The 19,334-nt window shown below is 42.7% G+C and overlaps 1 protein-coding gene and 1 pseudogene across 3 annotated transcripts in view; one reads left to right on the top strand and one right to left on the bottom strand.

The window, feature by feature from the left end:
• The first annotated feature begins 851 nt into the window (after positions 1 to 851).
• LOC103351311 (zinc finger protein 271-like) overlaps positions 852 to 19,334 on the top strand; it is a 38,891-nt gene continuing 20,408 nt past the window's right edge. The window contains exon 1 of one of the 3 annotated variants that reach the window (XM_008269823.4): positions 852 to 1,166. In XM_008269823.4, the coding sequence (XP_008268045.4) occupies positions 1,146 to 1,166 (21 nt within the window). In that variant the 5' untranslated portion in view covers positions 852 to 1,145. The other 2 variants (XM_070058386.1, XM_070058385.1) reach the window with 2 other exon arrangements.
• LOC100340944 (vacuolar protein sorting-associated protein VTA1 homolog pseudogene) lies at positions 14,932 to 16,002 on the bottom strand (annotated as a pseudogene).

The raw sequence follows: 19,334 nt of genomic DNA, 5'->3' as shown, positions 1-19,334 counted from the left end.
AACTTGAACCAGCCCCCATATAGAATGTCGGTGCTGAAGGCGGAGGCTTAGCCCACTATGCCACAGTGCTGGTCCCAAAAGATTTCTTAAACCAATATTTCACTTTGGTTGGCCTTTAACCTAGACTTTTTTTTTTTTTTACCATACTTAAATGGGCAAATTTAATTCTAATCTCTTTCCACCTCAGCTTTGTCTTTGTAAATTGAAAATACTGTCTCCAGAATTAACCTAAGGTATAATTGATACAAAGTAAGGCATTTACTCTGTTAATCTGGCCCCTAGAAGATACTTGGCAATGTTAGTCCTGTATCCAGTTCTCTTTTTTCTTTTTTTTTTTTTTTTTTTTTTTTGTACTTGGTGAATTAGAGGGTAGTGTAAAATGCTTTGAAAAAAACACAAATAAAAGACACAAATAAAAATTGTATTCTCAAATCTAGATGTTAAACTATGCCGTGTACACCTGTGCTAAGAGTTACATTGAAATCCTTGTTATTCATTACTTGAGAGAAGCTGTCCAGGAATAAAGCAGCAGGGGGATTTTTCTGAGAAACAGCGTGTGTGAGGGAACCGGGATTTGGGACTCAGCAGCAGTGGCTGTAACTTCTTAAGATTTTGTTCAAGAAAGGAAGAACAGCAGCTGACCCTTGAGATCTGGGGTAGGAAGGAAGGGGAGGAGGGATGTAAACAAAAGCAAACGCTCTCTGGTTCCCAGCCTGTCTCCGCCCACCCTGCACTGAAGCCCTAGGAGAGGGCCTGTAAGTCCAGCTAGGAATGCCCTGGCCTGGACTCCATTTCCCAGAGTCACCTGGTGCTCCAACGTTTTCCGTGCGCTGAACGCCTGTGCGTGTGCATGTGGGAGAACGTGCGCATGCGCGTGCCTTTCCTTGTGGCCCGGGGTTGAGAACAGAGGAAGTTCATTTACTGATCAGAGAGGTCCCCGAGAGGCCGCGCTGCTACTTCTCTCACGTTCACTGGGGAGTCTTGCTCTGCAAGTGCAATTGCAGGCGGTTCGGGAGCACACGCCCCAGACCTGCCGCCCGCTGCTTCTGTGCCTCTGCATCTGCCACTGTGGGCGCCAAGTTCCAGCGACTTCTCCTGTTCCACACTCTCCGCTTTGCTCCCCGTGTGTCCTGAAGAAAGGGGACATGCTCCCGAGATTTTCCACGGCAAGTATGGAGAACAGGAGGGGCATCTATGTGTGTGTGGGAGAGGGGTGGGTGTGATGGTGGGTGGTGGCTCCCAGACCTCGATCACTTGCTTCTCAGTGATCCTGGGAGCTTTTCCGGCAGAGTCAAGGCTGGGTCCCAGGTGTTGTGTCTCCCACCGCCGCTTCCCAGCCTCCCAGTGCACGGCCAGTCCCATGGGTTGCCTTGCTCAAATTCTCCTTAAAGTACACTGGACGAGGAGCGGCACAAGCAGGGCAGTTGAGAGCATGGCAAAGGAAGGAGTCCCATTCCCTACATTTAAATAAGCCCAGTTCTCACTTTGGGTGGGTCAGAGAATGCCTTGTGGCTGGGCCTCCGGCTATATCCCCTGGTAGTTCCAGCTGGGCGGGGCTCAGCATTCCTCAGCCAGAGCCCAAGGCAGTGGACAGGTGGAGATGGAAGATCAGAGTAGGCTCTGGCTCCTGGACCCTGCAGACACATTTAACAGCTGGGGCGCTATGTGTTTGGCTGACTTTCCCAGCAGCACGTGAAGCTTGTGCAGTAGCTTTGTGGATTGATCGCTCCTCCGTGTTTAATTAACAGACTCTTTTCCAATCTGGAGCTTGAGGCCATGGAAACCTACCTGATTTATTTTCCTGCATTTCGATTTCTGTCTTCAACCTTTCTTTCTTCTCATGTTATTAGGGATGTCAACTTTTATTACCTGCTGCTAATCCCTTTGCAAAGTGAGAAGTGAACTGAAATTAATGCAAGTCTACCATGTGAGTTAATAATGAGCTAATTCAATCTGGATTTTCATAAAGTGGAGAGCTATGAAAACATAAATACAGAAAAGTATCAATTTTTCTTGTCTAGTTCTTTACAGTCACTCAATGCTCCACCAAGCTGATTATCTTATAGTCCATATGGTTTTAATTAAGAGGGCCAGTTACTTTTTTTTTTTTAATTTGACAAGCAGAGTTAGACAGGAATGTCTTCCTTCCATTGGTTAACCCCCCAAATGGCCACTATGGTTGGTGCGTTGTGCTGATCCAAAGCCAGGAGCCAGGTGCTTCCTCCTGGTCTCCCACGTGGGTGCAGGGGCCCAAACACTTGGGCCACAGCAGGGAGCTGGACTGGAAGAGGAGCAAATGGGACAGAATCCGGTGTGCATATGCGATGCTGGCGCTGCAGGCATTGGATTAACCAAGTGAGCCATGGCGCCGGCCGGTTACTTTTTTAAAAATAATTTTATTCATTTATTTGAAAGGCAGAGTTACAGAGAGGCAAAGACAGAGAGAAAGAGAGAGAGAGAGAGAGTGAGAGAGCGAGCTCCCATCTGCTGGTTCACTCCCCATATGGTCAGAATGACCAGAACTACATGGATCTGATGCCAGAAGCCAGGACCTTCTTCCAGGTCTCCCACACAGGTACAGGGGACCAAGCACTTGGGCCATCTTCCACTGCTTTCCCAGGCCATAGCAGAGAGCTGGATCAAAAGTGGAACAGCCAGCTCTTGAACTGGCACCCATATGGTTTTACCCGCTCAGCCACAACACCAGCTTCAAGTTACTTTTCTTATTCTGGGTTCTGTGTTTAACCCCATGACATTTTCAACATGGGAGGATATTAGTGATAGATTTTCAAAATGACTGGTCTGTGGAAACCTTTGTACAAGGTGTTAATGTGAAGACGGGTAAGGAAGAAAAGAGAAAATGTGCCCCTCTCCCCCACAGAGATGCCCACACAGTATGGTAAAGATGGCTTTGGGCTGGCACTGTGGCTCAGTAGGTTAATCCTCAGCCTGTGGTGCCAGCATCCCATATGGGCACCCGTTTGAGTCCCAGCTGCTCCTCCTCTGATCCAGCTCTCTGCTATGGCCTAGGAAGGCAGTAGAAGATGGCCCAAGTGCTTGGGCCTCTGCACCCATGTTGGAGACCCAGAAGAAGCTCCTGGCTCCTGGCTTTAGATCAGTGCAGCTCTTCTGGCAATTTTGGCCAACTGGGGAGTGAACCAGCAGAAGGAAGACCTTTCTCTCTGTCTATCCATCTCACTATCTGTAATTCTACCTCTCAAATAAATAAATAAGAGCAATGTGGACCTGAAAACTATTGCTATAGACTAACTTTCAGTGTAATGAAGTTATCCCTTGATTGACTGAGTGATTCATAGATTCTGTTAGAGTCCTGTTGTCACCAGATTACTAATCTGTGAAAGTCATTTAGCATAGTAAGGTTACCTAGGAAGTAAAAATAGAAAGGGACTCCTGGATAGATGTTGCTAGGGTGACAGCATTCTTCCTCTCAAACCCAGTGTGTTTTGACCTTTTCTCGCATGTACTCCCTATCACAGTGCTTGCGAGTGGACAAGCAGTGATGTTTCTGCTGAAAAGAGCTGCTTCACACCCAGGAAACAACTGTAAGACACTATGTTGTCTTACATAACTATGTTGTGTGTACGTTAACACGAACTTGAAAACAACCAAGAATAGGATTCCTGGACTACTCAGGCTAACTCACTGTCCTTGGCACATCATTCCCTGCTCTGCAATAAGTTTCTGGCAAGTTCTTTAAAATTTTTAGGAGAGACATATTTCATATGAGAGACATAATCTGGTAATGCAGCAGTGATGTCTTTAAGAAAAGGTGCCATGTGAGGAAGCAGTCTGATGTGTCCATTCATCTTCCCATTAATGACTCTCATTGATGTCTACCACAGGGTGGCAGAAGCAATCCTCCTTCTGAATTGCATCAAGCCAGGAGGATTCCTCTACAGTTTATCTGAGCTTTCCTTGTATGAGGGAATCACCAAAATACTACGTTGTATAGGGTTTTTTTATTCATTTTATTTACTTGAAAGGCAGATTTACAGAGATTGAGAGACAGAGAGAGGTCTTCCATCCATTGGTTCACTCCTCAAATGGCCACAATGACTTGAGCTGGGCCAGGCTAAAACCAGAAGCTAGGAGCTTCTTCTGGTTCTCACACTTGATTTCAGGGGCCCAAACACTTGGACCATCATCCTTTGCTTTCCCAGGTGAATTAGGGAGCTATATTGGAAATGAAGCAGGCCGGCGCTGTGGCTCAATAGGCTAATCCTCCACCTTGTGGTGTTGGCACAGTGGTTTCTAGTCCCAGTCAGGGCACCGGATTCTGTCTCGGTTGCCCCTCTTCCAGGCCAGCTCTCTGCTATGGCCCGGGAGTGCAGTGGAGGATGGCCCAAGTGCTTGGGCCCTGCACCTGCATGGGAGACCAGGAGAAGCACCTGGCTCCTGGCTTAGGATCAGTGTGGTGCGCTGGCTGCAGTGTGCCAGCCGTGGCGGCCATTGGAGGGTGAACCAATGGCAAAAAGGAAGACCTTTCTCTGTCTCTCTCTCACTGTCCACTCTGCCTATCAAAAAAAAAAAAAAAAAAAAGGAAATGAAGCAGCCAGGTCTTGAACCAGTGCCCATGTGGGGTGCTGGCACTGCCAGGGTCTGCTTAACCTACTACTCCTGTCCCATGTGCATTTTTCAAAGAGGGGGAGGGGTTAAATTTTTTCTAATATGACTCTCAAAATAAAGATTATAATTTGTAGTAGATGATGATTTTGGTTAGATTTTGAGTTTCATTAAATTTCTATATTTTTTAAGTTAATGAGTACTAGTAATTATTTTTTTTAAGATTTATTTATTTTACTTGAAAGTCAGAGTTACAGAGAGGAGAGGCAGAGAGAGATAAGTCTTCATCTGCTGGCTCACTCCCCAGTTGGCTACAGTGGTCGGAGCTGTGCCTATCCAAAGCCAGGAGCCAGGAGCTTCTTCTGTGTAGTAGTTATCTTATGTTATCCTTGCTTTGGATAAACAAACTCTCCCATCCCTCAGTTAAAATGCTATTAAAAATAGGTTTATTTTGAGGGCTGGCACTGTGGCATGGCAGGTGAGGCTGCCACCTACAGTGCTGGCATCCCGTATGGGTGCTGGTTTGAGATCCAGCTTCCTGCTGTGGCCTGGGAAAGCAGTGGAAGATGGCCCAAGTTCTTGGGTTCTGCACTGCATGGGAGACCTGACAGAAGCTTCTGGCTCCTGGCTTCAGATAGATCCAGCTCTGGCCATTGCAGCCATTTTCAGAGTGAATCAGTGCATGGAAGACTTCTCTCTGTGCCCTGCCTCTCTGTAACTCTGCCTTTTAAATAAATAAACAAATTTTTACATGCTATACCATGGAGCTGGCCCCAAGACCTAACAGGTTTTCTGGGTGCTTATCCTGGGGTTCACTTTGAGCACTAAGCACAGTTATTCTGTGTGACTGCATATTTCATGTTCCTTCTTATGGAAAAGTTTTTCTCATGTTCTGAGTGATTGCCTACATCTGCCAGTAGTGGAAACTAAAACTTAATTTGGCTTTTGAACACCCAGAGTGCTGATTCCTGTAATCTTCTGAATTTAATCAGAAAATGTTTTGAAACATTTGGTCTATGGGTAGGCAGGACAGTTTTCCTGGATCCCTGTGAGAATTGATGAACTGATGGTGTGTTTCTACCCCACATTATATTCTGAAATTTATTTCCTTTTATTTTCTTAAAATAACTATATTTGTAATGTGCTCCCCCCTTCTGCTTCTGTCCTCCTTATAACCATGGACATGAGTAGCCCTTTTCCTTCTCTTTATGATACTAGAAGAAAAATGGGACATTGCAGCTCTCTCCCCTGGCAGCACATCTCCCTCAGTATGTCTCTTTGAATTAGACCCTGGGTTAACTTGGCTGCACAAAAGGCATATACCTAAACCCAGTGTACCTATTGAATGAAAGTCATCATAAAGTCAATATATTTTGTAAACCTCTCATCTCTTGCTTTGAAATGTGCCAAGAATGTATCTTTTATGTCAGTGTCTGTAAGCCAGAGACTTCCCACTTAAGGCAGAAGGCTGCTGAGGGACAGCACAACTGTAGCTTTGCTCTGTTACTTTACTGTGGCTACTCTCTCACACTTTCTCTTTATTTTATTAAGATTTAAAAATTTTTATTTTAAAGCAGTTACAAAGAGGCAGAGACAGAAGGATGGGGATCTTGCATCTGCTGGTTCATTCAAGAGACTGCAATGAATAATCCTGGCCCAGCCTGGAAGTCTAACCCAGTGTCCCACATTGGTGCAAGGACCCAAGTACTTGTGCCATCTTTTTCTGCTTCCCCATTTGTGTTAGCAGGGAGCTGGATCAGAAGTGGAATAGCTGTGACTCAAACTGGCACTCATGGGGCTGGCATTGTGGCACAATGGGGAAAGCCACCATCTGCAATGCCAGATTCCCTGATGAAGAGCAGTTCATGTTCCAGTTGCTCCACTTCTAACCTAGCTCCCTGCTGATGGCCTGAGAAAAGCAGATGACTCAAGTGTTTGGGCCATTGTAACCCATGTGTGAGACCCAGATGAAGTGCCTGGCTCCTGGTTTCTGTGTGGTTCAGCCCTGGCCATTGCAGCCATCTCAGATGGAAGATCTCTCTCTTTTTAGCATTTATTTATTTATTTGCAAGGCAGAGATAGAGAAGGGAGAGAATGAGAAAGAGATTTTCCATCTGCTGGTCTACTCCCTACATGGATGCAATGACCAGAACTGTGCCACGCCCAAGGCAGGCACCAAGAGCTTCATCCAGGTCTCCCACTTGGGTGGCAAGGACCCAGGTATTGGGCCATCTTCTACTTTTCCAGGGCCACTAGCAGAGAGCTGGATCAGAAGTGGAGCAGCCAGGACATGAACTGGTGCCTATATGGGATGCCAGCACTGCAGGCAGCAGCTTTACCTGCTAGTCCACAATGTCATCCCATCTGACTCTCCCTCCTCTCCATAATTCTGACATTTTTTAAGATTTATTTTATTTATTTGACAGAGTTACTGATAGAGATAGAGACAGATAGAGAGGTCTTAAGTCTGCTGGTTCACTCCCCAAATGGCCACAGTGGCTGAGCTGATCTGAAGCCAGGAGACAGTAGCTTCTTCTGGATCTCCCATGTGGATATAGGGGACCAAGGACTTGGGCCATACTGTGCCACTTTGCAAAGCACATTAGCAGGCAGGTGGATTGGAAGTGGAACAGCCAAGACCCAAACTGGTGACCATATGGGATGCAGGCCAGTGTCTCAACCAGCTGTGCCACAGCCCTGGCCCCCAAAGCTCTGACTTTCAAATAAATAAATCTTTTTTACAGAATGGACACACATATTGGATCCCAGCATTTTATTTAGTGGTTGTTTAATCCACTGTGCCACAAAGCCAGCCCCACCCTTTATCCTGGTGACTTGTGTGTCAAGATCTGGGTAATATCTGCTGAACAACTGTTGGTATTATGTTAGACTCTTCTGTTTTATTTTGGTTCTCGTTTGTTGAGTTTATTTTGGCTGCCACTTCTGGGTAGCAAGCTGTGATGTCATCAGTGGCTAAAGCTGCCATGTGTTAGGCTGGCACTGATTCTACTTTTCCGTTTCTTCAAATAGAAGTGGAAAATGAAATCCTCTCAAAACTAACATGCTACAAAGTAACAACTGGAAATCAAGCTTCCTTTCTTCTCACTTAACAGACCCAGCTGGTCTCTGTGTTTCTCATTTTAGCCCTAAACTATACCAGATTCCTAGAGCAGAAGGAAGCTATTTTTCAAGGCAGAATTCATAGATGTGGTTGTCCATTCACCTCTGAGAATTAAAGCCATCACTCTGCTTTTTGACTGGTTTTCTTTTTTTTTTTTTTTTTTTTTTTTTTTTATTTTATTTTTGACAGGCAGAGTGGACAGTGAGAGAGAGAGACAGAGAGAGAAAGGTCTTCCTTTGCCGTTGGTTCACCCTCCAATGGCCGCCGCTGCAGCCGGCGCACCGCGCTGATCCGATGGCAGGAGCCAGGATCCAGGTGCTTTTCCTGGTCTCCCATGGGGTGCAGGGCCCAAGCACCTGGGCCATCCTCCACTGCACTCCCTGGCCATAGCAGAGAGCTGGCCTGGAAGAGGGGCAACCGGGACAGAATCCGGTGCCCCGACCGGGACTAGAACCCGGTGTGCCGGCGCCGCAAGGTGGAGGATTAGCCTATTGAGCCACGGCGCCGGCCTTTGACTGGTTTTCAGTCTGTCGTGGTGCCCTCTCTCACAGGAAGACAAATTCCTCACATAAGAATACACCTAGGCGGAGAAAACTTCATGGAATGGGTTTTCCAAAGTGAAATGGAATTCTGGCCTGGACATCCTTGAGATCATGATCAGCAGAGTGGAGAAATTCTTAGCTATGTCGGTTGACATCCTTTTTCTTTTTTTTTCAATGTATTCCTCCCTTACATAGTGCTCTGTGCTCTCCTGTTGCACAACACAAGGAGTGTCTGTGATTGAGGCTGTTTGTGTACCACTGCAGTATCTGGAGTTGCCTTTGTCTCCATCTCTAACCAGAAACTCAGATGCAGAGTGAGGTGGGGACTGCCAGCTGGCCACACAGGGTTTGGGCCCCTTGCTCCTTTACTTTTCTTCAGTGCAGGAGCAGCCTTAAACAGAGTTGTACTGGTAGTATTATTTCTTTTGGATTTGAGTGCTTGGATAGCAAAAGAAATACATATTTTTTTTCCTTATAGAATGGATTGAGGAGACACTACATAAAATCAGCAGCAACTTTCTTGGCTCTTGTTACATGTCAAGGTGAGTTAGAATATATAGGGCCATTTGTTAAATTTTTTAAAAAAATTAAAAATATTTATTTATTTGAAAGGCAGAGTTACAAAGAGAGAGAGACATAAATCATTTATCCACTGTTTCACACCCCTAATGGCCACAACAGCTGCAGTTGGACTGGATTAAAGTCAGGAGCCAGTATCTTTCACATTTCCCACATGGGAGTAGGAGCACAAGCACCATCTTTTGCAGCTTTCCTAGGCACATGAAGGAGATGGATCAGAAGTAGAGACAGCTGGGACATGAACTCATGCACAATATGGAATACCAGCATCACAGGCAATGGCTTTCCCACTACGCTCTACTGTCTGTTTTTATTATTATTATTTTTATTTGAAAGGCAGAGTTAGAGAAGCAGAGGCAGAGAAGGGGGGGTGGGGAGAAAGGTCTTCCATCTTCTGGTTTACTCCCAGATGTCCCAGGCTGAAGCTACCCTGAACTGAAGCCAAGAGCTGGGAGCCTCTTCCAGTTATCCCACATGGGCGCAGGGGCCCAAGACTTGGGTCATCTTCTACTGCTTCCCCAGACCTTAGAAGAGAGCTGGATCAGAAATGGAGCAGCCGAGACTCAAAGCAGCACCCTCATGGGATGTCAGCAGTGCAGGCAGCAGCTTTCCCTGCTGGGACACAGTACCAGCCCCTCTATCATCTGTTTTATGGAAATATATATTTAAGGGACATTAGAAGGCCATTCAGGCCCTTCCTACAATACATTCTGAAATAATGATTGACAGTCTATAAGACTGCTTCCAAAGGGAGAGAGCTGCAGGGACAGAGAAGCAGTGATGTAGAAAGGGTATGAGGAACAAGGGAAGATGGGAAGGCCAGAAGAAATCTTGAAAAGTATTCCAAAGGATAAAGTAATAGGACACAGGTCATTTGTGCAAGTTTCTATTATAGGGTTTTCCTTTTTTTTTTTTTTTTAAATTAGAGATAATTTCTAACATAATTTGTGATATACTGGACTCACTTTTCAGTTTTCTTCTTACAGATAAGATGTGCTTATAAGATGTAGAGGGGCTGGTACTGTGGCTTTGTAGTTTAATCCTCTGCCTGTGGCACTGACATCCTATATGGGCACTGGTTCTAGTCCCAGCTTCTCTTCTGATCCAGCTCTCAGCTGTGACTATGACCTGGGAAAACAGTAGAAGATGGCTCAAGTGCTTAGGCCTCTGTACCCAAGGAGGGGACAGAGAAGAAACTCCTGGCTCCTGGCTTCAGATCAGTGCAGCTCCATCTGTTATATGGGGAGTGAACCAGCAGATGGAAGACCTTTATCTCTGTCTCTTCCTCTCACTGTCTATAATTTGACCTCTCAAATAAATAAAATCTTAAAAAATAAGATGTAGAGAAGTACTGGAATTAAATGCAATAGTACACTCCTAAATATGCGTTAGCATTAAATTTTTGTTGAGAAAGGGATGAGCTTGGCTTTATGTGTCTTGCTTAGAGCAGAATTTTTATGACTGAATTTGAGATAATTAAAAATCAGTTTCATAATTGAAACATTGGTCATTTTTACTGCTGCAGCCTCCCCCTCACTCTGTATCCCTATGCAGATAGTCCACATGAGGGTACAACAGAAAGAGAGGCCTGTATATCTGGAGTAATGCAAATATGCCCTTTGCTTAAACCAGGGGATTGATTGACTGGAGTTCTTTGTGATTCATTTTGCATTGTTCTGTAGTGAAATATAGTAATTTGGGTAAAGTATCTTATCTTCTAGTAGATGATTTCAATTGGCTTTCTTATCCATCTACCTGGCATCACAGGTGATTCCCAAGACAGGTGTTGGGCTCTATGGAAAAAAAAAAAAAAAAGTAGCCTCTTCAGAGTTGATGTATTTCTCCTGGAAAACTGGAGAAATGTTTTGTAAGAAGCAGTTCATGGAGGATGTATATTTCCCTAGAAATGAGACAGAAGTGATTCCCTTTAATTGCCCCTCCCTGAGCTAGTTCCTGAGGCTCATTGATCAGGGCAAGAATGCTAATATTTATAGACCAATTATGAATGATCCATGTTTGTCTTACACATGCGATGCCTACAGATCTGTTTCTTAAGGCCTTTAAGATAAAATAAGAAAATTTTGCAACAAAAGAGAAGGTTGGCATTGCCTGTTGCCTTGGTCTAGGATCTGTGCATTTATTAGCCCTTAGTACTCTGACTCCTGTTGTGCGCATCTCCTGATGGTTCTTTTTTGGCCATTCCTGTGTCCACATTCCTTAATGGGTGACAATCTTTGTCCAGATTTCCAGTCTGATAACTCAGCCGAAATTGGAGTTGACTAGTTTGTGTACCCACTTCAGGATTAAGGTGGTCCAAAACTGCCAGTGCCCAATGACTGGGCTGTCTTTAGACTCACTCAAGAGATAAGACTCTGGGCACAGGTGCCAAGTGGCTTTGCTTGACCAGGCTGATTCTCAAGTAGGCAGGGAACTTGTTGGCTCACAGAAGTCTCCAGATTTCTGCTTTGCACTCATCTGCAAAATATTTGAGTTTTCTCTTGGATCTCAAAAGTCCTGAGTAGGGAGTTTTATTTTGTATTGAGATGTGTCTTTATAAAGACAGGTGTCACTGAAGACTGTGTGTCCTCATAATTAACTGAACTCACCCAGGCCTGCATGGAGTTCTGGGATCCTGGCTTCAGGCTGAACATTGCCTGCTGTTAAAAAGTGCAAGAATTAAAAATTGCTATTATTTTATGGTTGTATAAAGCTGCAAAAGCATTAACATTGTGCATTTCTGGGTGATTTGAAAATTCTAAATTTGAAATCAATTGCATTGACTGGCTTTGCAGCATAGGAAGAAAATAATTGGTTTATTAATTATTTTTAAAGAGAGACTATGAAAGAAGCTATTCATTGGTACCAATTGTCTTAAGTTTTAGTATTTATGAAACTATGATTTATTTATTTATTTATATTTGACAGGTAGAGTTATAGACAGTGAGAGAAATACAGAAAGAAAGGTCTTCCTTCCGTTGGTTCACTCCCCTAATGGCCACTACAGCCAGTGCTCTGCTGATCCAAAGCCCAGAGCAGTGTACTTCCTCCAGGTATCCCATGCAGGTGCAGAGACCCAAGCACTTGGGCCATCCTCCACTGCCCTCCTGGGCCCAGCAGAGAGCTGGACTGGAAGAGGAACAAACAGGACTAGTACCCAGCACCCCAACTGGGACTAGAACCCTGGGTGCTGGTGCCACAGGCATAGGATTAGCCAAGTGAGCCATGGCATCAGCCTATGATTTTATTTTATGAGCTATGTCCACTTGAAGTTGTGAAGGAAAACATACAATGGTGGTTGTAATTCACTTTAACAGACTTTTTGAAAGATTTTATTTATTTCTTTGAGAGGCAGAGTTACAGACAGTGAGAGGTAGAGACAGAGAGAAAGGTCATCCGTCCAATTGTTCACTCCTCAGATGGCCACAACAGCTGGAACTGCTTGATCCAAAGCCAGGAGCCAGGTGCCTCTTCCCAGTTGCCCATGGGTGCAGGGGCCCAGGCAACTTGGGCCATATTTTACTGCTTTCCCAGGCCATAGCAGAGAGCTGTAGTGAAAGAGGAGTAGCTGGGACTAGAACCAGTGCCTATATGGGATGCCAGTGCCACAGGTGGAAGATTAACCTACTACACCATGGTGCTGGCCCCACAATTCTCTTGAAAACAGAAACATTTATTCCTGAGTCTTGATGAGTTAAGCCAATGAAGTCCTGACAGGGCACATTTGTCTCTAGAATTAGAGGAGTGCTCATCATTCTCATACTGTGTTCTGTTGCTGTCCAGCCTGTGACAGTGAGACATATAAATAAAAAAAAAAAAAAAACCAGATATTCAGCATGTGGTTACCCCACAAGGAGTCTTATCTTGTCTGCATCTGAATAATTTTGATAGCCAAGTGTTTTTCAGTTGCTAAATATTCTCCTAATTTGTATTTATTTAAAGACAATTAACTTAGTACCACAATTTTTGTTATAATAATTTGATTGCCAATAAGGAATTTACAAATTCAAACCTTGACTGGAAGTTTTACTTTGTAATAATCACAGACTAGCAGAAGTCATAAACCATTAACCCTCATTTTTCTTTCTTTCTTTTTTTTTTTTTTTTTGACAGGCAGAGTGGACAGTGAGAGAGAGACAGAGAGAAAGGTCTTCCTTTGCCATTGGCTCACCCTCCAATGGCCGCAGTGCGCCGGCCACGGCACACTGCACTGATCCGATGGCAGGAGCCAGGTACTTATCTTGGTTTCCCATGGGGTGCAGGGCCCAAGGACTTGGGCCATCCTCCACTGCACTTCCTGGCCACAGCAGAGAGCTGGCCTGGAAGAGGGGCAACCAGGACAGAATCTGGTGCCCTGACCGGTTCTAGAACCCTGTGTGCCAGCGCCTCAAAGCGTAGGATTAGCCTAGTGATCCACGGCGCTGGCCAACCCTCATTTTTCCAAAATAAGAGGTTGTAATTAATATGAATATATAAAGAATATATTTTTTAAGATTTTATTTATTTATTTGAGAGGTAGAATTACAGACTGAGAAAGGGAGAGACAGAGAGAAAGGTCTTCCTTCCATCGGTTCACTCCCCAGATGGCTGCAATGGCCAGAGCTGCACAGATCTAAAGCCAGGAGCCAGCTGCTTCTTCCTGGTCTCCCATGTGGGTGCAGGGGCCCAAGCACTTGGGCCATCTTCCACTGCTTTTCCAGGCCATAGCAGAGAACTGGACTGGAAGAGGGGCAACTGGGACTAGAACTGGTACCCATAAAGGATGCCAGCACCACAGGCAAAGGATTAACCTTTGCACTGCATCACCAACCCCAAGTACATGAAGAATTTAGAACAGAAAATCTACCAACCTCATGGAGTTTATCTCCCTTTCAAAACTTTTAATAACCTTTGGGATGGAGAATGCTAATTTAAGGTACTGTAATTAAATTCACACAAACAAAAGATGTTTTAGGATGTTTTACTTCATTATTTAAGTTAGTTACTATTAGGAAATTCTAGATTATTTTGTGGATAAATTGTAATTTCTTTTCACAAGTGTATTTGAGTAGAAACACAAGCTTTTATAATCAATTATTTATGTTTAAAACATACGCTTATGTATGTTTTGTATTAAAATAACAGCATTTTATGAAGTTTAGATAAATCTTGTTCAATACAAGCCTATACTTTTTTTTAAGTTTTATTTAAAAAGAATCTTTGTATTTATTCTTTTAACACAGCAAATTTGGGTGACACAGTAAGTCCATAATTTCCCACAAAATTCATAAACTTAACAACTGAGTATCTTAAGTCTTATAAGTCTTCTGAATCATTCATAGTTATGCACTCAATGGAATGAACTCCTCAGCAGCTGGGAAGAATCTTAACTTAAAAGCACCAACTCTTCAGGCATCTCTACAGGTGTCTATTTTTCATTCTCTAAGACATGCAGTCAGACTGCTGATGCAGCAAATACCAATTCACCTTAAGCTGAATGGATAAGAAAAAGCATTTGGGGAACCAACATTCTTAATATTAAGTCTGAAAGCATTTCTATCTCTTTACTGAATGACTTTCCCTTCTGTCAATGTTAAACTCTAATGAATAAAAATTGTGTTTTGAACATAATTTTTTCAGGTTAATCTAGCACTTTAGGACATTTGTATTTGTTTTATAAGCCTTAAGGAAAACAAAAAGATAATCTCTAATCTAGACAATTCTGGAATCTTTCATTAGATTTAGAATTTTACAGCAAAGTAATATGATCTGTTTGTCCAAATAGTATGCCTTTTAAAAAAAATTCTCTTCACATATGTAAATTAATAAAGCTTATTTCCAATATATATTTTCTGTGTTTTCATTTGCTGAAGCAGGGTTCAAAGGGTGTTTTTAGGATCTTGCCAACATCAGCCCTATGTACCTATAAATTATCGAAGCCATTAAATGGACAATAAAAACTGGTTGAGGCTACTGATGAATGCTTCAAAAGGAATCTGATACACACAGATTTTATTGTTATATTCAATTCAACTGAAGTCTTTCTTGAAACTGTCCTCTTGATAGGTGAAGACAGTAATGGAGTTAGTTCTTTATGCCAAAGATACGTGGATCTGTTGTACAAAGGCTTCATTCTCTGTCAGTCATCAGTAACTTGAGGTCTTTCTGTAGATTCTGAATGGCAGTGCTTACATCTTCATATTGCAAAGCACTGGCAGCATATTTGCAGTATTTCTGAGTTCTCACAAACTCCTCAGGGGTGAGGTGGATATGGCCTTGGGAAACCATACTGAAATGTGCAGGATCAATGGCTGGAATAGTCTATAGAGTAGGTTGGATAGTATTCTTTGTTATACCCATGCTATGGGGCACTTTCACTGGTGTATTGGCTGGGGCATGTGCACCCAGAGGACTCTGTATTCAATTATAGCTGTCTGATGGCATGCTGCCTGGGTCAACTGCTGAAGATGATGATGGCTGAGGTGTGTTGAGTGGGCAGAGATGCTACTACAGCATCTTCATTTTCTTCACCATCAGTATCTTCCTCAATTGCAATAGGGCCTGCTTGAGGAGTCTCCTCATTCTTTAAGCAATTATGGATATATGTTGCCTTCCACCTTGCATATTTTGTGCATTTCACATTTTCATCAATATTATGTCAAGCATGGTTATGACATCTGTTAAAAGACTTATAGTATAGAAAAACTTGATCATGTTTTTTGTGAAATCGCCCAGCACAATGTTCATTGTCTGCATATATAAACATTTTCCAAGAATAATTCCCCAAATGGGCAGAACCAACTACTTCTTGGGTAATAGCTTCATTATCACCCCCACTGTTTCTTTTTGTTGTTGTTGTGAAGAACCTGAGCCTGGATCAAGGCACAGCTATTTTAGACTAGGCCTCCATCTTGTAACTCAGGCCTGACCAGACCCTGAACCCTTTGGCAAAATCTCCTGAAAGAAGAAAAATAAACTCCCCTTGTGATAAACTCCCCTAGCAACAGCCAATCAGCAGATAGCAGTGAAATACCTGCTATCCAGGTGTCTTTTCCAGTGTCTTTTTAGGCCATTAAGGTGATTGATAACATCCCAAAATCCTGCAGTTTGGAACATACACCCTCGCGGCTTGAACCCTACACTTTAGCCAATCATTTTAAAAAGCATCAACCCCAAAGCCATCTAAGCACCTTTACTAGGTCTATTCCCACCACTGGATTTACTAATCAATTTTTTAAGAGTTGTTCTTTAAATTTCCCACAGAATGAGATGATTTGCTGAATGGTGCTATAATATATAGAATGTCTCTGAAAACCCTATATAAACCCCACAAAGGAAATGGGATGGGTCCTCATCAGATGACTGCTGTGATGATTGGAGGAGTGGACCCTAGATTGAGCTAGAACAATAAACCTCTTTGCTTTTGTATCATTGAAGTCTCTCATTGGGATAATTGAGTCCCATCCAAGTCCAGTCTAACAGTTGTTGTTAAGATTTATTTATTTACTATAATGGCATAATTACAGAAAGGCAGAGAGACAGAAAGAGAGTCAGCCTCTGCCATCTGCTAGTTCACTCCCCAAATGGCCGCAATGGCCAGAGCTGTGCTGATCTGAAGCTAGGAGCCAGGAAATTCTTCCAGGTCTCCCACATGTGTGCAGGGGCCCAAGGACTTGGGCCATCTTTCTACTTCTTTCCCAGGCCAGAGCAGAGAGCTGAGTCAGAAGTGGAGCAGCTGGGACTTGAACTGGAGCACATATGGGATGCCAGCACTGTAGGCCAGGGCTTTAACCTGCTGCACCAACCCCCCAACTATTTATTAAGAGCTCCTAACCGACCTGTTAATTTTGATAAAAATTTATGACACTCAGGAGTTTTATTATCAATCTTCATTCTAGTTTGCATGGCATATAAATGACCCCCTTGGTGAAATACATAATGATCAAACAGTGGCTGCCAACAAACACCCCTCGAATCAGTTCTTGAGCAACTATTCAGTAATAGGCCACCACAGGGTCCTACTTGTCATGCTCCTGAACCATCAGGTGATGCTGTATGTTCTTTTATTTTTTTAATTATTTTATTTTATTTTTTTATTTTGACAGGTAGAGTTATAGACAGTGAGAGAGAGAAAGAGAAAAAGGTCTTCCTTCTGAATGTTCTTGTGTTCTTGGTATTTTGATTGAGATCACGTTGAATCTGTAAATTGCTTTTGAGGGGCTGGCACTGTGGAATTGTAGTTTGAGCCTCTGTCTGTGGCATTGGCATCTCATATGGATGCCAGTTTGGGTCCCAGCTGCTCCTCTGATCCAGCTCTCTGCTCATGGCCTAGGAAGGCAGTGGAAGATGGCCCAAGTGCTTGGGCTCCTATATCCACATAGGAGATGAGGAAGAAGCTCCTAGCTCCTGGGTTCAGATCAGCCCAGCACCAGCCATTACAGCAGTTAGAAGGCATCGCTTTTTGTCTCTCCATCTCTCTGTCTATAACTTCCTCTCAAATAAATAAATGATTGTAAAAGTAAAATTAAAAATAATTTCTATTGGTAGAATGGGAATTTTGATGATATTTGTTCTTCCAATTTATAAACATTGAAGGTGAGTACAGTTAAATTCTTTGCAAAAATTGTGTTTGATGGCAAAGTCAATGAGATGCTCATGTATACTCTAGAAGAAGTGTCTTTTCAAAGTGAAGGCAAACTAAACTAAGGGGCTGTTGGAAAAGCTTTGAGCAAAACACATTTGCCACCTTTGTAATAGTTAAGATGGGTCATTTATCAAGAGGCATCAGATATGTTAATATTAGATATAAAGTATGGTGGACATAATCAATGGCATATAGCATTAAGATTTTAGTAATCTACCATGAGATGCCATTTACTTTTTTCCAGATTCAACAGGTAAAATTGCGCTGCCAAGTGAGAAAGAGCTGGAATAATCACCTTTTTGTTTATTAAGTCTAATGTAATAAATTTTAATGCATGAAGACATTGAGTTTCCTTTTATTATGTCATCTTAATTATTTTAGTTTGGGACCTGTGGATTGTTATTTTCCCTGGTTAAATTGTAGCTTACAATTTTTATTTTAATAATTACTTGCTGTGTTAGGCCATCTCTCCCACCTGTGGGATTTTTTGAGTACATCTGACTATTGGAAATTTAGGTAAAACTATAATTAAAATGCAATGTACCAAATAAATAATTTTTTTCTTCTGATGCTATTTTGGAACTTTTCTAAAATGGTATTGAGTACCCTGTTTAAATTTGGGATCCCTTGGATAAGACTTATTTGAGCCACATTACTGATTACACCTATGAAACTCTGTGATTAAGTGCATCTAGAACCTGCGAAAGTTGATGTCTTATGCTGAAGAGACATAAGAATCAATGTCTCTTTATCTTTTTTAATTATATAATTTACAAATAAATTTTAGATGTCAAAAAGGATGAAATTATGTACTTTTCAGAAATTTATACCTATATATAACTGTAATTTATACATTTTACATTTTCCTCCTTTAGGTTTTTAATAAGATTTATTAGGTCTGGCACTGTGGTGTGGGTAGAGGCCCACACATTTGGGCCATATTTTGCTGCTATTTTCCCAGGTTCAATAACAGGGAGCTGGATCAGGAGTGGAGAGATTGGGACACAAACTGGCACAAATATGGGATGCCATTCCCATCTAGTAAAACTTGGTCAGATAACACTGGTTATTTCTATTAGTGATAAGTACTCAAGCTTGACCTCAAATTAAGTCCTTGTAGGATCCTGAATTAGTTTCAGTCTGTGATCCTCACTCTCTTTATATCTTAGGGACTATATTTTTCATTATTGATTCAGTAAAATCAAGTGTTAGAGCTTCTATTTCTAAGTGCTTGAAATTATAAATTCTGGTCATTACTCAGAAGGTGTATGTAGGGGTTGGTGCCGTAGCTCACTTGGTTAATCCTCCACCTGTGGCACCGGCATCCCATATGGACACCAAGTTCTTGTCCCAGTTGCCCCTCTTCCAGTCCAGTTCTCTGCTGTGGCCCAGGAGGGCAGTGGAGGATGGCCCAAGTTCTTGGGCCCCTGCACCCACATGGGAGACCAGAAAGAAGCACCTGGCTCCTGGCTTCAGATTGGTGCAGTGCCGGCCATAGCAGCCATTTGGGGAGTGAACCAACAGAAGAAAGACCTTTCTCTCTGTCTCTCTCATTGTCTATTACTCTACCTGTCAAAAAAAAAAAAAAAAAAAAAAGATGTATTTAAAACCAGTGAGAGGAAATGAGTTGTCAAAATCAATCAAGAACAATTGAGAGTTGCCTGCTGCCTGCCCACTTTCTTCTTAGGAATCCCCACAGAATTTACAACTGTAATTCCAAAATCATCAACCCCTGCTGTCAGAAATGTGTGGCTACCACTATAGGGAGCAATAATTTTTAGAAAGGACAAGAGAATCCACTATTTCATGATACTATTCTTGTTTGATGCCTACAACTTCATTTTCTGTTACATTGTATGAAGCTGGGAACTAAGAAATAATTCTCTTC

This window comes from Oryctolagus cuniculus, chromosome 15 (assembly GCF_964237555.1).
Source record: "Oryctolagus cuniculus chromosome 15, mOryCun1.1, whole genome shotgun sequence".
In the NCBI taxonomy this organism is placed as follows: Eukaryota; Metazoa; Chordata; class Mammalia; order Lagomorpha; family Leporidae; genus Oryctolagus; species Oryctolagus cuniculus.
Note: the sequence above shows the minus strand (reverse complement) of the source record. Positions and strands in the feature narration are given on the sequence as shown.